Source organism: Rhincodon typus, chromosome 28, assembly GCF_021869965.1.
Source record: "Rhincodon typus isolate 14 chromosome 28, sRhiTyp1.1, whole genome shotgun sequence".
NCBI classification, from domain to species: Eukaryota; Metazoa; Chordata; class Chondrichthyes; order Orectolobiformes; family Rhincodontidae; genus Rhincodon; species Rhincodon typus.
In genome coordinates this window covers 13,629,991-13,655,990 of record NC_063359.1, presented here as the reverse complement: position 1 = coordinate 13,655,990, position 26,000 = coordinate 13,629,991, and the positions used below count along the sequence as shown (strand labels likewise).

Sequence of the window (26,000 nt, the reverse complement as noted above, 5' to 3'; positions counted from 1 at the left end):
GCATGTGGATGTTCCCTAGAATTTTTCACAGCACTAGTTTCTAATCTCAACAAAATATTTTGCCCTAATTGAAGAAAATGTTTTCACTTATGAGCTCAGACAGAATCATTCCAATAGTACTTCCTAGTGCTTCCTGGTAGCCAACTATTAGTAGCAGAGGCACAGCAGCTGGCTCTTTTGCTCACTCTCCTAGCCAGACAAAGAGAAAAGACAAAAAAAAGGTAAAACATTGAGCAGTTAACTAAACAAGGAAAAATGCAAGCTGAATGCAATTTTAACTAGCTCAGGTTGACAGAAATGCATTTCTTTTCAAAATCAATAGACCCCGTTATCTAACAAGTGCCCTTTGGGAACACTTTGGCTGGGATGACCAATCAAGCACTTGTCAGACAGGTTCACTTACCATCAAAATCTATGCTTATTAGGTTTGACAAGGAGGAGAATGATCCTGGGCACTTTTGCCAGACTTTAAGGGGGAGCAGGAGTCCTGTATAAATTATGCAATGAATACCATTTTAATCTGCAAAAATCACAACAACTTAAATTGAATCATTAAAGAAAAAAAAAATCAAATGAAGTGTTAGAACAGTAAAACACAGGCAATCTGAAAGTGGTGTTGCATACTAATAGGCAACGCAGTAACCTTGACATAATACTTTCTCAATATCTCGTGACCTCTTCATTCATTAAAGGTTCTGCTTTAGGATTATAATTTGATTCAGTTACTTATGATCCTGTTTTAAAATATGCAACTTCATTTTTGCTGCAGTAGGGAAATCAGAAGTACAATTCTGAAATATTTTGTGCACAGAAAGTCTATGCGTCATTTTATATCATTCAATTTAAAACATTAAAATCATTGGTGCATAATCCTTTTATTTAGGCCCCATCCTTCAAAATTCTGGCAATAAATACAAATTCCGTAGTTCATTTATTCAAAAATGTAAATATAGTTGAGAAGGGAAAAAAACGTTTTTAATTTAATCTTGGAGACCTACGTTCTGGTTATGTGGGAAAGCAAATTCACCATAGGCTCTGTGAATGGAGCTTCTTAATTCAACACTTTCTTCCACTCTTGTTTCACTCAATTTAAATCCTCCGTCATCTGATTCTGGCTAATGTTATATTGCCCACTGCTTCCACTGTTCCACGTATGAGTTGCATTCTGCAGTGCATTTCTTAAACCTCTCAGCATTACATTTCTCCCCCTTTTCAAAAACACTTTTGAAAGTTGCGATAATGTTTTCAGTCATCTATCCAAATGCTTCTGCTTGCTGTGTGTTCTCTCCTGCCCCTCTCTGCTCCCTGGGCCTTCAGAGTTTCAAGAACTTCAGGATGTGTTAAAAGCAAATGTGATGACTGAGTTATTCTGCGAGGAAACACTGAAGCAAGCTAGAAAGATCGCATTTTCTAGTTTCTGAAAAAGCTATCCTTAGCCATTGGGGTTTCAGCAGGGATTTTGATGCAGTTAATTCTTAAACGTAATCGGTTTCCCATTTCACTTCTTTATTTTATAGGAGAAATTTTAAGACCAGGTGCACTGAGGATGGAAGTTGGCAGGAGGCAGTGTGTGTCCCTGTTATGTGTGAGGCAGTCCCAGCAAAATTTCACGGGGTTTACCAGTGTACAAATGGCTTCCAGTTCAACAGTGCTTGCTGGATAAACTGCAGTGATGCCAACAATGAGAGCGTAAGTAATGAGGATTCCAAACGCTTTATGTGCAGAAAGTTAGAAAATGAGCTTTCAAGTAGGAAAGCTGTAAAGGAGAAACGTTGCTGCCTGTTTTGGAGTAAGAAACATTTAGTTGCTAATTTTAGCTCACAAAAATCTTTACAAGGATTTTTTTTTCCCCTGTTTTATGAGGGTTTCTCTCAGCAGACGGACTCACATCATTGTCTGAAACTTTATAATGTGCAGTGTAAACAGTTTTCAGTACAGATGGACACCAGTTAATAGAGATGTGGTTAATGAGGGCTTTCCTATATCGGGAGCTTCCAGCTCCCTTTAGGAATCCCTTGATTTCCAATATGTTTCTCAACATGATGAATAATAAAAGGGCTGATTTTATGTTTAGTGGGGATATTTTTGACGATACCAAGAGCTGAACTTTATAATTTAGCACTGCCTCTGTAGAATGCTACCCTTGGAATACTTATTAGAAATTCAGACACCTAAATTTCTCTGTGTGCCACCTTTTCACTGAGTTCAAGATTTAAAGTGATGAATCACAAAATTTTAAGAAATAAGACCAAAGACAAATAAGTTTGAAAATTGCATCTGCAGGATTACATGTCATGCTTTGTTAAGATGCAGAACAGTCTTTTAAAAATAAGAAAAAAAACAGTCCCTTAACACCCCCAGCCTTGTTTACATCTGGAAAATGAGTTGCAGACACCAAGTACCAGACAACCCACTGGATTGAGGGCCTCAGGATCAGCTGGAGTGAAGGGTGCATACAGTGTGAAAGTCTTGGGTTGGCACTGGCACTGTTTAGTTTCGTAAACCATAGAAAGCTTGTGGTCCCCAAACATTAACTCACCAGTAAACTCTTGTGGGACACTTCATTTCCATCATCCGAAAAACTGGTAGACAGGTTTCCCCAAGTTCATGGCCAAGATGGTGATCAGGCCATGACTTACATCATTGAATCTCAATTATCACATCATAAAGGACAACTTCCCAATTTCCTGAAGCAGGGAGCTTGAACCCCATAGTCCTTTTTTTCAAGGCTTTTTAAAGTATCTTAGATTGTGGACTGAATTGCAAAATGGACTGTTTTCAAAACCAAAGATTGTGGAAGGGATTACTGAACATTTTAGAAGCAAGTTGAACTGACGCTCATTCTAAGTGCTCTTCAAGCAGTAGGGGAAGGTTACTAGAGATAGGCCAGAGGCAGGGGGCATGTGTGAGGGAGATTTGACTGGCAACAAGCAGCTGATTAGTCTTTGGATTGGTGACTAATTATCAGTGACAAAGGCCTTCTGCCTGTCAAGACTATATGATTGGTTCTCAAATAGCTGAACAGCTTGTGGAGATGAATGGTAGGCTCAGAAGCCTTTGGACCTCTGGAAAAGGAGGTCCGATCTGTGTTCTTGCCGTAAAAAGTATCTAAAGCCTGAAGAAAGCTAATTTATTTTCAGTCACCTGTTGCTGAAAGCTATTGCACTTAAGCAATAAGTCAGAGACTTTATAAATTGTGAACCAGTGCTCTGTATCTCCTGAAAGCAAGTGAAAGTACTTGGAGAAGAGAGATCAAAGATTAGCAAGGCCTGGCAAAAAAAAAAGATCAACTCAGTGAATTCTGGACAGGGCCACTGAGCTGCCTTATCAGTTTTTCCTCCACCCATAACTGTATTTTCTTTTGCATCTACCTCTTTGTATGTGTAAGGAGGCGTTTATAAGTGGATTAAAGTTTTAACTTTTGGAGATGTTATATGTTGTTGACCTGTAGCCAGAATCTATTTATTTGAAATAAATAGTAAATCTTGTTTAATACAGGAACATGATCTGTTCTTTTCGGTAAACCAAATAGTCGGACTTGATTTCCAGCACATTACCCCAATGCAGCATGACACAGGAAAAGAAAACATGAACACCTTTACACCAAGTTCAGTCAAACAGAAACCTCAAACCTGTACAATAACGAAAGCTGTTTAAGTGCAGAACGACATGATTACTGTTGGTTTGTTGTTGATTGCTGTTTTGCTCGGTTGCAATTTAAAAGTCATTGGATTTTTGTGTCACTTGATCGTGTCCATGTAATGTTTTCTAGGAACCTATCAACAACTTGATTCGCTGTAGGAAGGATGGAACGTGGAATGGCTCACTTCAGATCTGCAGCTCAATGAAGGGAGACTGCCCACAACCTCATCGCATCAACAGTCAAATTAGACTTAACTGCAAGGACGGCTATGGCATAGGTAATATGGCGATGGAATGGTGTTAAGAAAATTTTCAGATTCAGGTGTTGGTTAGGGTTATATAGATTTACATAGGAGCAAATCATTTCATCCAACTAATCCATGTTAGCATTTTTGTTTTACTCCTCATACCCTTCATCTATCCCTCTTAGTGTAACCTTCTATACTTTTCTCTTTATGTTTACCTAGATTCTTAGTGAAAGCAATACATTTCTTTGATTGGAATAGAATTCTTTTTGTGGCCATTGAGGAATCAGAATTGCAAGACTTCCCAATGTCCTTTTAAATTAGCACTTGTGTATCGCTCAGTTTTGCAGTACAGTTATTCAAGTTGAGAAATGCACATGATTGCCTAAACAAGGTAACTAGCTGAGACTTATCAGCAGTTATGTTGGGTTCAACCCAATTGTGAACTCTGTTTGTGATCAATAAACTTGACACCCAGCGAGGGAAGGAGACAGTGGTATGGGGCTGCATTAGTGAACTTTTAGTTGTTTGGAACACATCTTTAGCATTATTTGAAGATCCCAGAAATGTAGAGGGTTGTTGGTTACTTGATGTTTGGGAGGGAGGTTTAGAGAAGATTTGCGAACTGCCGCAACGTTCCTTCTTAGAAATGGAGAGATCTTAGGGGCCCTGACCCCAATCTGTGCCTGAATCTCCAGCTGATGCCTGCTTCGATCAGGCTGGGGCAGGCACACATGTTGGCACCAGATCTTCTTCTGCTAATCATACCTAAAACTTACCTGAGAACGAAGGAGTAGGACTCAGTGAGTCCCTGTTGTCTGATCCACAATGGCCCACATGTCTGTGGCCCTATAGGAATGGACAAAGTCTCTGTTCTAAGAGAAAACATCTCAAAGTGCACCAGCACACGACTCTCCCAACTTTGCAAGTGTTCCAAAGGACACATTTGAGTCCACCAGAACAATCATCAATTTTGCATGTCCACAGGTTTGGCTTACATAGTCCCAACAGAGACTGCTTAATCCTGAAGGGCTGTTACTGATTGAGAGACAACACAGGATGGGAGAAGTTGTTAAGAAAGCAACAGTATCTTAGTTGTTTTGATGTTTAAATATTTTGAGCTCTAATGTACTGCTAATTTATGGTATTAAGTAAAGTCACAATTTATGAGTTTGCGACATTAAAGATCACCGAGGTGGTACAATGGCAAAACATATCAGTGTTGCCCTCCACTACAACATAGACAATAGTGATTATAACAAGAGTTTGTGTTCTGAAATGCTCACATAGCAGATTCAACCCCACCGAACCTCACTACATCATCAAACAGAGATTAGCTGCTGGAGGTCAAACACTTTCCACTGGGAAAAAGAGGGGAAACAACAAAAAAACCCCACAAATCATGTTGGACAATTCCTGTCCATCATGGTTTAGGTAGAGCAGAGGACACTAACCTACCTAGATCAGCCAGGGAGGAAGGAAGACATAGTGGATTGAAGGAATAAGAAGGTTTGTTACCTGTCGTGAATTTAACTGCAGTCTCATATTAAAGAGTGCACTATTCAATTATTCTTATAACTTTTGCCATTTTTCATGTTGCGCTATGCAGATAATATTTTGTGTGTCATAATATCTTATCCTACCTGAATCTGGGCAAGTAAACGTTAGAAGTTGCTGAAATTCTACTCCTAATTTTTTTTTTATATTTGAGTTGATTTCAAAAATAATCTCCAGAAGTTTTTCATAATTACAGACTTCACTGTTAAAGTAAAATCAACTCTTGGTAAACAAAAATTTTCAGTCAAGTTTTGTTGTTCTGTGCCACGCAGTAAAGTTAAAGAATTCCTTTCCAAACAAACCTTTGACCCAATTTTAAGAAAACTGAAAACCTGTCAACCAGTAATTTTCTGATGAAACATTATTTTAGAGAAAAAGGCCTGAGTACATAGAGGTCAGGGTGGCGTTTGAAGTTTTAAGCATAACACAAATGACCAGAAATACCATTGAGTTTAAAGTCAAGTTGTATAAAATTTAAAAACAAAAGGTAAATTGAAACAAAACTTGAGGAATTCCAGGCATCATAAGCAGGGCTTAATCTCAGTGCTTGTATAATATTACTGAGTGGCAGTGAATACCAATCTAGCTTATTGGCACTTTATTATCATGAACCTCCAAAACATTACCTCCTGGTAAGAGTATATAAGAACTCGAGTACAAAGATACTCTGCTGACCTTTGACCAGTTCATAACATGACCTTCCACATCCTAACCTTTCATTATAGATCAAAAACATAGTTTGAAAAGAAGTTGGCTTCAGTACATAAAGTCTACTATTCTCCCTGGGATGTGACTGTAAATGTGATCTACTGCTGCAAATGCAGCTTTCAGATTCTGTAAGCTCTCAAGCAGGTGAATCCTGCCATTGATTTCTTGCTATTCAACTGTGTTTGCACTCTGGGTACCTTTTTTTTTTAAAAGTGTCCTCAACAGACCTTCACTTGTTTAAGTGGAAAGCTATGTGCAACCTATAAATTCTGAACTAAGTGGCACCCTGCCTGGTTAAACACTGAGCCCCGATGGAGATGCCTTGATCATTTGACGCTCAACTTAGTGGAGTCCATTCTCTCCAGAAATTTAAATTAATTAATATAAAATATACTGGTAGATTTGAGGGTAACTCTGTCTCTGTTGTTTATTCAGGCATGACTGATGCCTGATTAGGTAAGGAGAAAGGAGGAGGGAGTAAGATAGAGAGGCAGGCAGATTAGTATGTGTGTTTGGAATTGTGGAGCTATCCATAGTGCTTAAATATCCTTGTCCCATCAATTATGGGACTGTTGAGCTCCATGGAATGCAGTGTGTTGTCAGTATAGGAAGGAATTTCAACAGTCTGACTTGCAGAAATTTATTACAGATGCTGCTTTAGGAAGAAAATAATGAATGCATCCAAAATGTATGTTTTTGTATAATTATTTTTATATCAAATTATGCATAATACACAAAAACTAATATTGTGTGCAAGCATTGCTTGAGGAAGAAGTCCTCATTTTAGCATTAAGATGTTTCTTTTTCTCATTTTGTGTTTTGTTAAGTTTCATGTTATACCAATTACATCTTTGTGGGACAAGATTGCATGGTGTAGATGAGTAGGGTTAACAGATACAATAGTAAGAAAAGTTCACTAACACACTGAGTTCAATTGTCATGTGTAATTGAACTCTGCAATTCCTACAAAGTAGTCATGCCAGTTAAGGTGCAAAGTTTTAAACAAGGAGCAATTTCATCAGAAGAAGCCTGGTATATACTGCACTTGAGTTACAGTTCGCCCATCTTAAAGCTATAGCCTACAAAGTCAACTGTTACTTGTTCCATATAATGGAATGCAGCCTCCTTTCCAGCATGATCACCTCATTACACTTTAACTAGAAATATACCATCTGTTAATGAAAGTATTATGGTGTTCCAGCTGCAATTCTTCCTGCTTGAAGAAGTCTTTCAACGTGTTGACTCAAATAAGACTTTGGGTGAACATTCTGTTCTTAAGGGAAAAAAAAACCTCTTGCTAAAATTTTCACAAGTACTTGAGATTGCTATAAATACATAAGTTCGAATCTTTGTCAAAATAGCAGTCAGATGTTAACCCAATGGTATGCTCATCTAGGAAAGCACAACCTTCCACAACTTAAATCATACTTCAAGGAAAGATACTCCCATTTTCCAGATCTGTGTTTGAAATATGTGCAGAATTACTGAATAAAAAGTCAGAAGTCAGGAGAGCACAGAGATAAATATATTTTCACAAAAAAACACTGTTTGGTTCCTTTCAGGTGCGGAATGTACACCTTCCTGTTTGTCACATCAAAATGATGCAGTCATTTTACCAAGCAACATGACCTCTGAAGATGTAAAATACTGGATGAGTCCTCCAAAGGCAAAGGTTGGTTTAAAATAATGCTCATGAAACTTCTTTCAGTTCAATGATTTTGCCTAATTTCAGGCAGCGCAATTACTGTCTAACGAGACAGTGTCCACATTGTAGAAAATGACGTTTTTATTACAACTTTTAGTCCAAATTTTATCAATGCAGTTCTTAGTGTTTGATGTTTTGATATTGCTGTCTTACAATTTTAGAATTTGAGACCTTAATTGGATTATATATAAGAGTGAGATCTAGACAGGTGTATGTATAAGTAAACACAAACATTCTATATGCAGACGTGTATAAGCTGTAACATGGTCTTTGTTGCGTTGGTAGACATCAGAGTTGAGGTTTCTGAACCAGCTGCATAAGACAACAAGTCATAGCAGCAGAAGTAGGTCATTCAGCCCATCCCGTCTGCTCTGCCATGTAATGACATCATTGCTGATCTGGTCATTCTCAACTTTCTTGTCTTTTCCCCCATAAGCCTTAATTTCGTGAGTTAAAAATCAATATGTCTCAGCCTTGACTATACTTAATTACCCAACATGAATATACATAATGATCTAGCCTCAACATCCCTCTATGGTAAAGAATTCCATACATTCACTACCGTCAGGGATGAAATTCCTCCTGATCTGTCTTAAATGAGCAACCCTTTATTGTGAGATTATGCCATCTTGCCTGAGACTCTCCCAGCAGGGGAAACAACCTTTCCACATCTACCCTGTCGGGTCGTCTTAGAATCTTGTATGTTTCAATAAGCTCACCTTTCATTCTTTTATGGTCCAGTGAGGGCTGGTCCAATCTATTCAACTTCTCCTTCTAAGACAGCCCCTCCATACCTGATATCAGCCTCGTGAACCTCCTCTGGATTCTGATGTAGCAAGTTTTTTGCTCCCTCCGACATTTTATGCAAGATTCCTCAGGCAGAATGTGCGTTAGGGTAATAATTTAGGAATGGATGCACTGCACCAAATCACTTTGCCCAGAAAACCACAAGATACAAGCAATTCCAGAAATGATCTTTCATTAAATATTTGGCAACAAATGTTGACAAAGTATCAACACTGATGTAGCAGGCTGCAGTTCAAGCCATTTTCCTGTTTCCCTATTATGTTGACATGCCATGACATTAAAACCCCCAAAGTGAACTTATTCTGTGTAAGTATGTTCGTTGTGAACAGATGGCAGAACAAAAGTGTCCACTAGCTCATGACCATACTCTGAACGTGTTTACATTCAGGAACAGTAAAGTAATTGTGTGTTGCTGGATCTGTTTGCTACAAAGTATGATTTTCTTGTTGACACACAGGAAATAAAATATACCAAGTCTCATCATGGCAACTGTAAATTTCAAAATCTTCTCATTAGATAAATGGAAAATAAAAGAAAGTTAGCTCTGTCGCCACTCTGACTGATATTATCAAATTCTTGTGAAAACACAACTAGTTCACTAATACCCTTTAAAGAAGGAAATCTGCTATCCCCTCCCAATCTGACCTGTACCCGACTACAGACCCAGACCAACCTGGCTAACTCTTAATGACCCTCTGAAATGACAGAGCAGGTTAGTCATCATATCTGGGAATGAGGCTTAGAAGGACAATTAGGAATCATCAATAAATGATGGCCTTGCCAGTGTCATCCACATCACACTTTTAAAAATTATACACAGAAATAAGTTTATAAGACTTCAGTCCATGCATGTGTCACACAACCTCAGTTTTAGAGACGTGTCAGTTTGGACTTGAAGGGATTTGATGAGTAGTTTATCATGATTGAATCTGATGACAGGAACCAGTCTTGTCATGTTAGGCTCCCTTTGTTTGCATCACTAAATTACGCACAGATTTCTGGATTTCTATGCTATGTTAATGACTAATGCTGCCAATAATCCCTCTTTTAAAGTGCACGGGCCAGTGAGTTTATAGAATGCAAGTATCCAGCATTCGCCTCATTGGGCAGGGCAGTAATTCTACAATAGAGATGGAACTGAAAATCCTTTGCTTCTGTCACTATGCTATGAAGCTCCATTTCAAGCATGTACTACAGGATAGAAGATAACAAACTTGATTGACAAGGTCTCTTTTTCTGGTCCAGGTCTGCCCTGGATTGTTTTGCAACCCATACCTTAAATATCTCAAGAAATATACAGATTTTCTACTAATCTCTAATTATGCCAACTCTTGACGAAAAAGAAAGAAATTGAAAAAAAAGCATAATTTAAATAAGAAACGAGTGTTTGCAAATACAGATAATTACAATCGCGGATGATTGCCAAGATTTTTTTTAATTTCAACAGACAGAGCCTTTAAGAAAAACAATTCTGGAAGAGCACATTGGGTTTCAAATGGGAGCACTTGAAATCAGGAGTGAAGGAATTTGATCAGTCATTGAAATTACAATAAGGAGCAGGATTCTGCAGTCAAACCCCTTATAATTCAAGCAACTTTTCAAATTTTAGTCATAAAGTGGAGATTTGAAGGAACTAAATATTTAATTGCACAGCATCAATAGCCAACCTTGCAGTCAGGGTTTCTATGCAGAGTTACATCAACTCAACTTATTGCATAATAAGAAACAATTAGGATCAGTTGTATCATGGACACTGGAAGGAATGAAAGCCTATTTATTTAAAATAAAAGACTTTCATGTATACATTATATAAGATGAATTTAAAAAGTAACAATCTGCAAAAAACAAAGGCATAACAATTAAGCTTTGTAGCACTGGTACACAGAAGCACAGAACTCAAAATGCTGGAACGTTCCCAGCAAAATCTGTGCAATGCATCTGTACCTTAAGAGTGCTGGTGTAGACATGTCACATATGCCTTAGAAGCAGGCAATTTCAGGGGGTTGATGGTATCAGACAGCTTCTATCATTGATTTGATTCCAGGTCTGTTATTTTGGTCTTCCAGGTTCCCACTAATGTGCTTTTTAAACACTCCAAGCTGTCCATGATGTTCAGCGATAACTATTAACTATCTAAAAGGATCGCCTTTCAAATTTTGGCAAGAATGGTTTTGATTTTTCTTCTTCGTTGCTGCTGCACAGTGATGGGAAATATGTATTCTGTGTCATTGGCAGAGTGGTTCCAAGTGGGAAAATGTGGAGTTGTCCATTTTGACAGGAAGAATAGAAAAACAGTGGACTATTTTAATGGAGAAAGATTGCAGAATTCTGCAGTATAGAAGGAATCTGGGTTCCTGGGAAATTCACAAAAAAGTTAACGTGCAGGTATCACAAATATGTCAAAAGGCAAATTGAATGTTGTTCTTTATTGAAAGAGGAATGGAACAAAAAAATTAGGGAAGTTCATCTACAGGTGTACAGAATGTCGGTGATGCTACCTCCAGAGTGTTGTGTACAATTTTGGTTGCCTTGCTTAAGAAAGCTAATAATTACATTAGAAGCAGTTCAGACAAGGTTTGTTCATCAGATATGAAGAAATGTTGAACCTGTATCCACTGGAATTCAGAAGGTTAAGGGAGCTCTTATTGAAATATCTAAGATCCTGAGGGGACTTGACAGAGTGGATGCTGAGAGCATCTTTCCCTTTTGAGGGGACCAGAACTAAAAGTGACAGTTTCAAAAGAAGAGGTTTCCCATTTTAGATGATATAAGCAAGAAGAAAAAAATTATCTGTCTTAAAGGACTGTTAATGTGTGGAACTCCCTTTCCCAGCGAGCAGTGAAGGTTGATTTGTAGAGAAGCAGCAGAATCCCAAAGAGCTAAAACTTGTACAAAAGCATGGCAAATATGTTTTGTGTGCAAAGGGAATGGGATAAAACACTGAACCTTTTGTTTCTGTAAACGGAGGGAGCACGATTGTCCGTGAAACAGTAAAAGGGATATGTCATGGAGACAGTGCTCCCTTAAGGCCACCTGAATGAAGGTCAGACATTATTGCCCATTGGATAAATCATGTAAAATTTTCCAAGCCATTTTATAGCAACAAATTTAAAAGCAAGAGTCAATTAAGACAGTTAAATAAGCAGATAAAATTCTAGAGTGGCAGTATATATCTGAATATAATTACAGGTTGTCTCCACTAACTGCAGACCCCAAACTGATAAAACCTATAAAAACATGCATTAAAGATTACAAAATAGGGATTAATCAGTCTAATTTCAGGAGCTCAGAGAATAAATATGTGTACAGCATTGTTTATGGAATAAAGAATTACTGCCTTACCACTGATTGCTGCCTTATAATCATTCCTTGCCATCCTCCCTTATAAATATGGAGTTCATTCCACCTACTCAATTTTGTTAATGTTAAACCATCTTAAGTCTTGGATTAGATTATTGCATTACAATCAAACCAAATAGTGATAATTCTACATTTAATTCTAACATCCAACGTTTTGACCTGTTGAGATATTGAATGATAACACCTTGCATATCAAGCTATTAAAACACACATTTCAATAATGACTGTCCAGCAAAAGCCAGCAACAGTGTCTTATGTTACAGGAGGACACAAGTGAAAGGCTTTTAACAAATCACCACTTAAACCTTGTTTGGTTGGTGAGTCAACCACGACATTGAGAAATCCATGTGACCTTGTTTTGCTCTGCAGACTGGTACACTAAATCACCATGTATGAAACAATGCGGATAATCGAGGCAGACGCCACGCAGATAGCAAACTTTTTCTGAGTGCACTTATAACAACTCTGATTTTATTTTCTCTTCACAGAATATTGTTTGTACAGCAGGACTAAACTGGTACCCACACCCTGAAATGATTCACTGCATTAAATCGTGTGAGGTAAGATCCTTCACTACATGATTGTAGGTTATCATTGGTAGAAATATAAATTCTTGCCTTGCTAAATGGATTTATTGACCTGAAGAAAGTTTTTTTTTTCAGTTGTTTACAGCTAAACAAATAGAGGGATATCAATGTTTTTGAATTTCCTTCCCTAATCCTTTTGCATTTGCCTGTGGTGACAGACTGTCTGAATCACTCATAATACCCACCTGACAGGTCAGCTGTCTTCAGCAAAAACACATCTAACAGCATGATGGAAAACCAATTGTTTGTTTGAAACCTTTAATAATATTATTGTTACTTCGATTTGTCTCCATAATAAGATACCACAACATGGTGTGCTCTTGTTTATTGTGTTTTATACCTCTGCAATCAATTGTTAGATAAATACTATGACATATAAGAACTGGAGGGTCATTGAAAGTGTATGTTAAAGTACCATGCTTCAACACATGGCGTAGTGGATTGAAGAATGGCTAGGAATGAGTAGAAGGTTATAAATAATTTTCCACATTGTGTTGATTCTTGCAGTTTTACTGGCTAAGTTAAGACCAATCTGATCTGTATTTTCACACAAGAAGAGATTGTTTTATTTTACTTAAACACGGACTACACTTTTAAAAGTCAAGGTTCGTATCAGTGGATGAAAATTCCAAACTAGCAAAACTCTTTTCATGATTAGCCTTGAAGAAGCATATTGTCACATAAAGCATGATCTTCACTCCATTCAGCAGCTCAAACATTCACTCTATCTTCCAGTGAAACATTTTGCCTGTACGTTATTTTTATTTATTCATTCGTGGGATGAGGGCATCACTGGGTAGGCCAGCATTTATTGCCCAGAGGCCTATTAAGAGTCAGCCACATGTAGGCCAGACCAGGTAAGGAAGCAGTTTTCTTCCCTAAAGGGCATTAGTGAACTAGAGGGATTTTTTTTTCCGATAATTGATCTCATAATACAATGGTCATCATTACGCTCTTAATTTCAGATTTTTACTGGACTCAAATTGCACCATCTGCTGTGGCAGGATTCAAACCCAGGTACCCAGCACATTACCTGGATTTCTGTATTAACAGCCCAGTGATAATAGCCACCTTCCTTTAATGTGTGGAGCACAATGCAGAAAGTCACCAAAGCTTCCCGGAAAATGCTAGTCAAACCCATGACCTCCATAACCTGGAAGGTCAATGAGAGCAGGTTAATGGTAATTCACATCCCCAAATGCAGTGGAAATATTGTTTTATATAATTCAGAGATGGGTGAATCCATGTTTCTTCTGTGATTAATAGCATAGCTTAACAAGAGCAATAGTTGTGCCAAGTGTTAAGGAAGTTCGATAAAGGTGACCAAAGGCTGAATAAGATGTACATTTTTAGGAAGTTGCTGAAGCCCAATGTTATTAACTTATCTCCTTCATACTGAATCCTCTGAGAAGTAGGCCTCAGTTAGCAGCTCTTCAGCCCCAAAGCTGCCAGCCTCCAATTGGCAAACAGCTCCTGGTAACCCATGATGCCAATGTTGAGGCCTATAACCCAAATATGCTCTGCCAGTCTTAAACGGAATGGTGCACGATTGGTTACATTTTCTCAGGAGTTGGGGAAGCAAGTTAATCATTACCTAATACACTGACCACCTGCAATAATTTTCTTTAATGGGAAAATCACATGCAGTGCATCAGGATAAATAAAAACGGGAAATGCTGGAGAAACTCAACAGGTCTGGCATCATTTGTGGAGAGAGAAACAGAACTAACATTTCAAGTCCAACATCGATTCTTCTTTGGAATTGATGCTGCCATTCCTGCTGAGTTTCTCCAGTACTTTCTGTTTTAACTTCAGATCTCTGACATCCACATTATGTTGCTTTTAATTGAGATAAATTGGCCATTTTCAGATTGGCAAATTTTAAATAGTGGATTGGCACATAGTTCAGTGCTGGGATTTCAATGACTGTATTTACATAGATGAAAGGCTTGGTGCTAGGCCCACTTTTGTTTGTCATTTATATAAATGTTTTAGATGAGAGTATAGAAAGTATGGTTAGTAAGTTTGCAGATGACACCAACATTGGTGGTATAGTAGACAGTGAAGAAGGTTATCTAAGATTACAAAGAGATCTTGTTCAATTGGATCAATGGGCTGAAGAGTGGCATAAACACGAGGGATTGCATTTGGTAAAAAACAAAGGCAAGACATATACAATTAAAAGTAAGGCTTTGGTAGTATTGCAGAACAGAGAGACCTAAGTGCTCAGTTACATAATTCTTTGAAGTTTGCATGATGTGTAGCTAGGGTGGTTAAGGTGTTTAGCATGCTTGTATTCGTTGCTCAAACCTTAGAGTATAGGAATTGGGACGTCATGTTGAGGTCATACAGGACATTGGTGAGGCTTCTTCTGGAGTACTGCATCCATTTCTGGTCTCTCTGTTATAGGAAGGATATTATTAAGCTGGAGAGAGTTCAGAAGAGAATTACCAGGAAATTGCCAGGAATGGAAGGTTGAGGAATGAGGGGAGCCTGGATAGGCTAGGACTTATTTTAGTTGAGTGTCGGAGGTTGGAGGGTGACCTTATAAAATCACAAGGGGTATAGATAATATGAATGGCAGGTGTCTTTTCCCTAGGCTGGGGGATTTCAAGACCAGGGGGCATATTTTTAAGGTGAGTGGAGAAAGATTTTATAAAGGCATAAGGGGTAATTTTTTTACACAGATGTGGAATGAACATCCATAGAAAGTAGTGGATGTGGGTACAGTTACAATGTTTAAAAGACATTTAAATAAGTTCATGAATAAGAAATTGTTGGAGGAATAAAGGCCAAATGCAAGCAGGTGGGACTAGTATATTTTGGGGACATAGTTGACATGGATTGATTGGACCGAAGGGTCTGTTTCCGAGCTGTATGACTGTATGTCAAGTCCTGTAGAGGTTAAACATAACTTTTCCCTGTGCTACTGCAAAAAAGAGGAGCAAATAAGCAAAAAATCCCAAGTCAGAGGAATGGACTGTGCAGTTTAGGATGGAAGATTGGAGAATATTACTCAATTGGGTGTTATCCTCTGATAAAATAGAGAGAGAGCAGATTTGAATGATCAAGCTTGCTCTTTCAGAAGAACGTATACAATAACCTCATCACACCTAACAGAATTTAATTTTTGGAAAATCTCATAGATCTTCTAAAGTTGTCAAGTATAGCTCCAGATTTTCCATTAATATTTTACTCCTGCATTGGTTTGCACTAATGTCCTGAGAAATTCTTATGCTATGATGAATATTTGTCAGAAATGCCATGGCGATGTATCATTTTGTCATTATTGGACATACTTGTGTTCATAGCTTTGAATCCATTCTTAACCAGCTGTCAGTTCTGTCCTTTTGAACACTTCTTACGATGACTCTTGCTTCGGGTATCCACAACAAGGAGAGGTTTTTGGGGAAAAAGAAATAACTACTTTATTTTTTTTTTAAATAACATATTGCTAGAGGTTTCTTAATTCTGTGCTAGTTCTACATTAGCAGGTAAATAAATATAGTTACTAGCACCTTTATTACTTGTGGCTTGCAGCAGCTTAAAAGTACAGACCGGTTTTCATCAATTTTCTTTCTGACAGTGAAAAAATGTTCAACTGCAAGTCTCCTCTCATAAATTAGAGCACTAAGCAAGCAGAAACATCCCTGTTGTTTTTCTGTGAACCCTTTCCAAAGCATAAATATTACTTTGACAGTAGGGTATCTACTATTTCCTCTTGCTCCCTGTGAGAAAACTTAGCCTTTTCTTGTCCTCTGCTCAAGTTCAGATCTCCATGTGGAACGTTGTTGTGACAAATATGAATTACTGCACTAGTAATTGCAGCAATCAATTGCCAGAATAACCGCTACCCAACACCTCACCTCCTTTTCGTCATGTTGTCCAAGTCTGCAGGCCATGTGCTAAGAATCCGAGAGCACTGTCACACAATTTCCAGCCACAGTTTCTGCCAACTGTTCTCTTAACTCAGCCACAGTGAGACACACAGCAATAGCTCAACAATAACTCATCCACTTTTCCTTCCATTCCCCACAATATAGAGGTTCCTAACTTCTATACCCTAATCCTCTCACAGTCTCTCCACCAAATAGCACAATCTTATGGTCTGTTGTGGCACACATGGAACAGGAAAGGTTTGTGCTTAGGCAGACGGTGACGTGCCTGAACCTTGCTGTGTGCCCACCTCTGTTCGAATTAAGTCGGGCCGGGAAGGTGCTAAGCTGGATTTGTTGCCCTTCCACCAACTACAGCCCTTAATTGGATAATCCCTGATCACATGAGCCTCATTCCAACACAGCTGGTATTTACCCAGCTGCAGATGGATAATCAACATGTGCCCGCCATGAGAGCTAAAACAGTGCATCCACCTTGACGTCTCATTGATGGTTGGGGAGTTGTTTCTCATTCAAAGGCATTCAGTCCATCATTGAAGAGTACAGCAGAGGGAAGGGACAATCCTGACAATCCACAGAATGCTCCTCTGACTCGTCCACCCTTGTCCTTACTGCTAGGCCCTGCCTACATCTCTACTCCTGCATCCTCCACCCTTTGAAAGCCATACCTCCATAATCCTACCTGTGGTACAGCTCATTGACCTTGGGTGTCCAGTACACATCATCCTGGCAAAGGCCAGAGCCTCCTCAGTGGCACTGCCACTCAGAAGAGTAGCCAATTAGCCAACAGGTCCAGGTAGGCAAGATTTCTATTACCAGGGTCCTGAGAAAGACACAAGGGTGGCCGTTTAACTGCCGGAGTAGCACCTGATGCAGACAGGCCTTCTGTAATAAGATCAAGCCCAATATGACTAAGATCAAGGGCTCTGTGAAAAGCAATGATTGAAGGATGAAGAGAAAGCAAGAACTCTCCACTACATCATGCCCGATATGCCATATCTCCACATGTTAGTATGCTCCTATTGACAGGAATTGGAGGAAAAATATTTCAAGACAGCTAGGGCTAATCTCCTGTTTAATCAGGAACTTTTTTTCACTATATGTCTAGAACTTTGTACATCGATTTAAAGTGGGTGACAAGTCTGTAGCCTATTTCACATCACTTGTGATTTTTATTTGCTTTGGCTTCAAATGAAGTGGAATAAGTAGAGATATAAAATGAACTGCCCACTCACTATCGTCCAAGGCAAAATTCTCCTGGAGGTTTCTAAAAGATTATCACAAGGAAGTTATGATTTGTGATATCATATGAACTTTACATATGTCTGTATCAGATTTCTGAGTCAACAATTCTAATAGGCTTAACCTATTTACTTAAGTCAGAAGTCACATGACACGAGGTTATGCTCGAACAGGTTTATTTGAAATCAAAAGCTTTCGGAGTGCTGCTCCTTCATCAGACCTGCCAAAGGAGCAGAGTTCTGAAAGCTTGCGATTTCAAATAAACCTGTTGGACGATAACAATGTTCTGACATTGTCCATCACAGTCCAACACCAGCGCCTCCACATCATGGCTATTTATTTAAATTTATTGATAACACAGTCAGCTTCAGAGATGAGAAAGCTCTACCTAAATATGTTAACTGGTGTTACGTTAATGGGAAAAAAAATCCCTCAATACTTTGGGGATTTCTTTGTATTCGAGTGCAAACCGAAAATGATGTATAGATAACATTCTTTCAATGAATCGTTGCTTATTAAGATCTAATCTATCTCATTTGATTCTTTCCCAAGTCTGTACATGTAAAGGATATTTCTCCACCTTCCTAGTACTTCTTTCTCTATTTACACTCCACTGGTCAAAAATGAAGTCTAGACCTGAGAGAGTTAACACCACAATTTCGGATCTGAATCCTTATTAATGCCATACTTATGACATGTGTTGTTCCAGTGCATAGGTTCCACTTATAGAGACCTCATACAAAGCATTCTATCACACTCCCACTTTACTGTGAAATGTTTTGTACAATTGCCAAAGAAAGCCTTATGGAAGGGATTTAAGGTAATGTGATGATTTACAATGTAGGGTCATAAATTAAATTCAACCTTTTTGCCTGCAGTATGGATTAGTCCATTAATTTTGTATTCAAATTTGAATTCAATAATTTGAATATGTAAGGCATCATTCTTAGTCATACTCTGCTTTTCTTAATTGCTCTGAGACTCAAGATATTCAGTACCTTCGGCATAAATTTTACTGAGTCTCTTCAGTTCATTTGTGATTAATGTAGTGAGGTGACTGGTAATCATTAACAGACAGTTTGTGCAGACTATATATTTATATTTTTATCCAGTCAGTGGACATTGGTGTCTCTGCCTCGACAAACATTTATTGCTTGTCCCCATTCGCCCTTGAGAAGCTGGTGTGTCTTGAATTGCTGTGTGCTGTGGGTAGACCCACAATGACCTCAGGGAGAGAATTCCAGAATTTTGGCCCATAATGGTGAAAGAAAGGCAATGTATTTCCAAGTCACCATGGTGAGTGGTTTGGAGGGGAACTTGCAGGTGGTAGTGTTTCCATATATCTGCTGCCCTTGTCCTTCTAGATGGAAGTGATCATGCACTTGGATAGCGCTGCCTGAGGATCTTGCGTATTTCTATTGGGCATCTGATCGATAGTACGCACTGGTACTGCTGAATGTCAGTGGTGCGGGGAGTTGATGCTTATGGATGTGGTGCCTATCAAGCAAATAGAAGGATAAGGCAGATGATTATGTGATGGAGTTCCTCACAGTTTTATTAATGTTCACAGGAGGCTTTTCCCTCGCTTTGCTTGTCACTGCAAAAAACATTAATTCCACACTGAGGTACGTTTCTGTAGGTTTATAATGCACCCTGGTGCCTTGTCAACATAGCAATTGTTCATGTGAGTTTTAACAGGATGGGCTGGGAAATAATTTGAATATGTAAGGCATCATTTTCAAAGCTGATCTATACATTGCCTTGCTCACACACATACTTCCAGGAGTCAGTGCATTTTAAGTAGCAACATTGGAGAGGGTTACCATTCCTAATCTGAGTAGTCAAGATCAAATGCAGTGTACAAACCACTGGCCTAATGAAATCAATGAACTTGATACAGATCAGCATTTACATCAAGGACATTCCTAGCTCAGCTACTCACTGGATACACTTACTTTGCCTCCGACGCAACCCCACACAAATATTGCCTTCAACACTTCTATTTTCTTCTCTAATTTGGCAACACAACAAACACCAGGAACATCGAAGATTCAGGAAGTCAAGGAAAGGTTCTATGGCAGGGCAAAGGTCAGTCTGTAATTGTGCAACTTGCACTTGCATGTACACTCAATGTTCTTTCTAAATAGGAACCAGCAGCTTTTCCCAGTTTAGACATTTGAATTGGCCAGTGAATTCTCTAAAAATGCAGGACATGTATTCAACACAGGAATGATTCAACATATCCATTGGGACACCTCAGGTAGTAATAAAATCCTTCACGAATGTAAGTAATGATCAGCTATAAATAGCACGTGAGACAAGGTTATGTATTCTCAAGGCGATAAGAGGCTAATTTTGCTTTAAATTTTAATGACAAAAGTAATGAAATCCATTAGCTTTCAGCATTCAATGAACACATTTAAACCAAGCTGGGAAACGCATTAGATCTTATTCAACCTTAGTGACCCGATGTGGAGAGACCAAAAATCTTACCATTGATCCCCTTAGGAGAGAACGGAAACATGCAGGATTTTCTGGTGAAGAATTAAAGCATCTGCAGGAATATTATCCTAACTATGAAAGAGAGAAAACAAAATGCACACAACATTTTGTTTTTCTTTCTGGAAGCAGCATTAAAAAGGGAGCTAATAAAAATTATTGAGACAGCATAATTGACAATCAAATGACATGGCAAAAATTGATGAACCTACTCAATTACAGATTGTAGCGGCAGACCTCTGAAGAACGTCGCTGTCCATCATCAAGTGTGACAGTTTGTCACGATTTCTGGGTGAGCCCTGTCAGACATCATCTGCCAGACTGGGGCCTATAACTGATAATGAGAGTGGGTGGCACGGTGGCTCAGTGGTTCGCACTGCTGCCTCACAGCACCAGGGACCTGGCTTTGATTCGAGCCCTGAGTGACTGTGTGGAGTTTGCACGTTCTCCCTGTGTCTGCGTGGATTTCCTCTGGGTACTCCAGTTTCCTCCCACAGTCCAAAGATGTGCAGGTTCAGTGGACTAGCCAAGGTAAATGTGGAGTTACGGGGATGGGGTGGCATGCTGTTCGGATGGTCGATGCAGAGTCAATGGGCTGAATGGCCTCTTTCCACACTGTCGGGATTCTATGAGAGAAACAAGAGGGGAAATCCAACTTTGTTCTCATTAATCTACCTGTCACAGATGCAGCTGATCATGACACTATTTGTAAATGTTACCACTCCATTGTGGAGTCCATGTCTTGTCTTCATATTGATGCTGTCCTCTATCCTGTTGTTTGGCACTACCAACCGACTGAATGGCATAGATTGGGAACTGATTCTGTCATTCAAAGCTGGGAATCTTAACAGCAGCAGAATTTGTTCAATCACACTGTAACCTCATGACTTGCATTTTCTTCATCCCAGTATTTTTCTGAATCCCACATGAGGGCAAAAGGCAAGTCTGAGTTGTTTACAGCTATCTTCAGCCAGACATTGCTCATCCATCTTGGCATCATCTTGAAGTTCACACTAACACACCAGACAGCCTTCAACTAATTAGATTCACCACCCTACCATCCAACCGCTGGATGGTATAGAGGATAGGCAACGGTCCCAACAAAAGCTGGCTGCAGTTTTGAAAATATGTGCTCCAAACTAGCCGCGTTCAATGTTCCCTCTACATTTGTATGAGATTCCATGCACACAGATTGGTGTGATCACCGAGTCAACACATTGACTTCTGGTTTCGAAATCTCAGTGATCTCACACTAGAGAAAAAAAATTGAGGGCACGTTGGCTACATCCCTAGACAAGATATTTCAGTTTTCACATTTCACTGCAGATGCAACGTGGGACATTGCTCAAGTATATCTTGTTCACAAAAGGCAAGGCAAATCCAATCTCAGCAGTAAAATTCTTTGTTTTTTTTTTCAGTAATACTGATGTTCTGTACTGACAAACAAGTAAATCTGCTAAAATCATTTGGCGTTTTTGCAGCGAGTTGACTGTAATTCTTTATAAAGCTCAATTTGTGGCTGAACTTTAACAACACATAACCAAACTTTTAAAAAGTTAACAAACATCAGGAAAGGCAACTACATTAGGAATGACTGTCAGGGGAGACAACCATCTTCCTATGTGCCAGCTATGATTCCATCCATCGGAGAGTTTTTCCCTCGATTTCCATTATCTCCAATTTTACTAGAGTGCACTGATGTCACACTCAGTCAAATGCAGCCTTGATGTCAAGAGCTGTCACCAGATACATGGGAACACCACCAACTGCAAAATTCACCTCTGAGCCACCCACCAGGCTTATTTGGAAATATATCATCATTCCTTCACTGTTCTGGAAACCCTTCCCAAATAACACTGTAAGTTTACTTACAGAACATGGACTGCAACAGTTCAAGACAACAGCTCTCCACCACCTTCTCAAGGGCAACGAGGGACAGACAATAAATGCTGGCCGGCCAATGATGCTTATGTCCCTTGACCACATAACAAAAACAAAACTATTGCCCTGTCAGTCTACTTTTAGCCAGCAGCAAAATGATGGAAGGTGTTGTCAACAGAGTTTTCAAGCAGCACTCACTCATTACCTGTTCTCTAATGTACAGCTTGGGTGCACCAGGAACGTAAGTGTTCCAGACCTCATTGAAGCCTTGATCCACGCATGGACAAAAGAGCTGAATTCCAAAAGTGACTTGAAGTGAGAGTAATTGCCTAAGTTCCCTCTTTATTTTGCTGCTTTCTGAGGCCCTTACACGGCAATGGTTTCTGGAAGCGGACATCAGTGCATTGGCGTGCCAAATCGGCAAGTGCAGAACTTACCAACAGCTGCGGCTTAAAGTTGCTGATCGTATTTGTTATCAATGCAGCATTTTATCGAGTGTGGCATCAAGCAGCCCCAGAAAAATTGAAGTCAATAGACATTCAGGAAGAGTCTCTACATGGCATGAGTTACATTTCAAACAATGGCAGATGGTCAAGGTTGTTGGAGGCCAGTTATTTTAAGCCAATGGACATTCCTCCAGGCACTCCTGAGGGCAGTATCATAAGATCATAAAATATCAGAGCAAATTACACCATTCAACTGATCAAGCCTGCTCTACTGTTCGATCATGGCTGATTTGTTTCTCAACTACATGCTCCTACCTTCTTCCCATAATCCTTTAAACCTCTTCCTGATAAAGAACCTACCTATCTCTGTCTTAAAGACAGTCAATGGCTTGTCTTCCACAGTTTTCTGTGAGGCAATGCCCTCATGTCCTAGACTCTCCCACTAGAGGAAACATCTTCTCCATGTCCACTCTATAAAAGTCTTTCAGTGTTCTGCAAGTTTCAATGAGATTCCCCTCATCCTAATAAACTCCATCAAATACAAACCTGGAGTCCTCAACTGCTCCCCCTGTGAAAAGCCCTTCATTCCCAGGATCATTCTTGTAAACCTCCTCTGGACCTTCCAAGGCCAGCACATCCTTTCTTAGATATGGAGCCCAAAACTCTGCTAGCCTCAGCATAACCGTCTTCAGCTGCTTCATCAATGACCTGCACTCCATCATAAGGTCAAAGGTGGGGATGTTTGCTGATTGCACAGTGTTCAGTACTATTTGTAAATTTTAGATGAAGCAGCTCCACATTGCAGCATACATGGAAAATGTTCAGGTTTGGGCTGAGTGCAGAGAAACTTCACACTGCTTAAGAGGTGGTGAAGACCATCTACACTTATCTCCATGCCGTTGACATTCAAATATACTACCATTGCCAAATTTCTCACTATCAACATCCTAGATATCACCATTGACTACAAACATGACAGGACTAACTACATAAATATTATGCCCGCAAAACTAGTTAGAGACTCAGTAGTTTGTGACGAGTGCCTCGCTAACTGACTCCCCAAAACCGTTCCACATCCTAGAATCCATGCAGTGTGGAAACAGGCCCGTCAGCCCAACAAGTTCACACCGACCCTCAGAGCATCCCACCCAGACCCATCCCCCTATAACCCACCTAATCTACACATCCCTGAACACTATGGGCAATTTAGCATGGCCAATCCATCTAGTCTGCACATCTTTGGACTGTGGGAGGAAACTGGAGCACCCGGAGGAAACCCACACAGACACGGGGAGAATGTGCAAACTCCACACAGACAGTGGCCCAAGGGTGGAATTGAACCTAGGCCCCTGGCACTGTGAGGCAGCAGTGCTAACCACTGAGCCACCATGCCACCCCAAAAAGCATAAAGTTAGAAGTGTGATGGAATACTGTCCACTTGCTGGATGAGTCCAACTCCAACAGCGTTTAAGAAATTTTTTTGCATCCCTCTATGAGTTATTTTACCCCATGCAGTTTAACCTGTGCTCTGCCATATTTATTTTGAGTGTGCTTTGTGATTCAGTCTAGGTTTTCTGACTTTACAAATCTGGCTGTGTGGTACTCATATGTTGTGAATCAACATAGTTAACATGCTTCTAAACCCAACACAGCCATAATGAACAACAGAACATACTGAAAATTCTCCATTGTTCTGACAGTGTCTGTGTGGAGAGAAACCCAGTGTCAATGGTCAGAATTCAATAGGGGTCTGAGCATCGTGGCCTATGGTGAGATTTGTGGCAGAATTGCATGAAGTATCTGAAGTATTCCACTGCATTTTTTAGGTATTTGCCAAGTGGCTGGACAGGTTTCTTGCTAGGCAACAGTGACTTGTCAATCAAGGGCAACTATAGATTATTAAATGCCTAATTAAAGGCACAATTCACGTCATTAATATTCAACGTGCGATCTTACCAATCATGTTGAACAAGCTACATGTTGAGAATTACCAATCTGGTTTCCATGGGAGGAATTGGCAATTCTCGCCATGGAAACTAGGGCGGGTAATTGGCAACTTCAGCTCGCTGCTTGATCTAAAGGACCTCCATGTTGGACACCAGTAATTAACATCTTAGACCATGCTCCATGGGCACCAGCCACACACCCACATTGACAGACATTGGCGTCTGACATTTGCCAGTCTCCAGGAACCTTCATGGTCCATCTCTGATCCACTCACAGAACACTTCTTTGTTTTAGTGCTACACCTTGGGCTGCACCAGTAACTATCATTGTAAATGCTGAAGCAAGGATACTGTGCACCCAGAGACACACATCTAGTTCATGATATGCACCAGGCTACATCTGTTCATTTGCTGTCACAGTGCTCGCACACAGAGTCTACCAGTGTTCCTGCCTTGCATTGCCTTGCACTTTGCCGTCTGAACGAGAGATATCTAGCTCAGAGTACTTCTATAATGCTGTGTCATTTAGCAAAGATACAAAGCCACGAAGCTTATTATGGTTGTGAACAGTCCTCAGTCAAGTAAAGGGGATAGCCTTCACTCAGGGGGAGCTGGCATAGTAACTCAAAGGCAGATTTGGATAACAGTCCAGACACTTGGGCACAGTCAGTCAGATGCTGGGGGGCCATCAGAGTCCAAATGCTGACCTCAAAACAGGCGAAGAGTTGAAGGTTGGACAGCCAAACATCTGGTTTGACTCTTTCTGCCCAATTGTGAACTAATTTCCTTCAGGAATGAGAGAAAGGCAGATATTAAGGGAGATGAAAATGGGTGGTGCAGCTGTTATTTTGGTGTAAGTGGGGAGGTGCCCCGAGCAAGTGAGTCAGCAGCACAGAGGGCACACAGTGTTGGTGCTGTTGGGCGTTGAGGTAGGAGAGGGTGAGTGGAGAAATGTTGTGGGCAGTAGTGACAAGATAAAGCATGAGCCTTGTTCGGAGGTGGATACAGGAGCAGAGATGGAGTGAGTGTGAGGTATCAGAGAGAAGATGGCAGCACTTATGTTGGTGGAGTGGAGAGGGTGACCTTCTTCTGACAGGACTAGATATTGCTCCGCGTGTTTCAGACCACACTAATCCAGGTGGCAACCTCAGGCCAGGCTGGCATCCTTTGGTGAAGTTGCCTACTCTGCTGATCCTATGCACCATCCTGCCCACCAGGACTTCTCAGACAGTGCCAGCACAATGGGGCACTAAATTCACCTTGTCTACCATGTTCAGAGCAAATACCAGGAGCTGTTAAGGACACTCTGGACTAATAGTGCTTGTCTGGGTGCACAACGGCCATTTAAAGATGGCAGCAGTGCCAGGGGTATTGTTCAAATCCAGGATATTCCAGCAGTGGCGAGTTGTTGCAGGAACAGTGCATGGTGTAAGTGGGGTAGAATTGGGCACGAGGGATACCATCGGGGTGGGGTAGAAT

At 40.0% G+C, this 26,000-nt stretch overlaps 1 protein-coding gene across 1 annotated transcript in view; it reads left to right on the top strand.

The window, feature by feature from the left end:
• LOC109913486 (pappalysin-1-like) overlaps nucleotides 1-26,000 on the top strand; it is a 277,630-nt gene that overhangs the window by 202,210 nt on the left and 49,420 nt on the right. Inside the window, exons 17-20 of the mRNA XM_048613637.1 lie at nucleotides 1,518-1,689; nucleotides 3,773-3,920; nucleotides 7,715-7,824; nucleotides 12,513-12,584. Of these exons, the coding sequence (XP_048469594.1) occupies nucleotides 1,518-1,689; nucleotides 3,773-3,920; nucleotides 7,715-7,824; nucleotides 12,513-12,584 (502 nt within the window). The remainder of the gene's footprint in view (nucleotides 1-1,517; nucleotides 1,690-3,772; nucleotides 3,921-7,714; nucleotides 7,825-12,512; nucleotides 12,585-26,000) is intronic.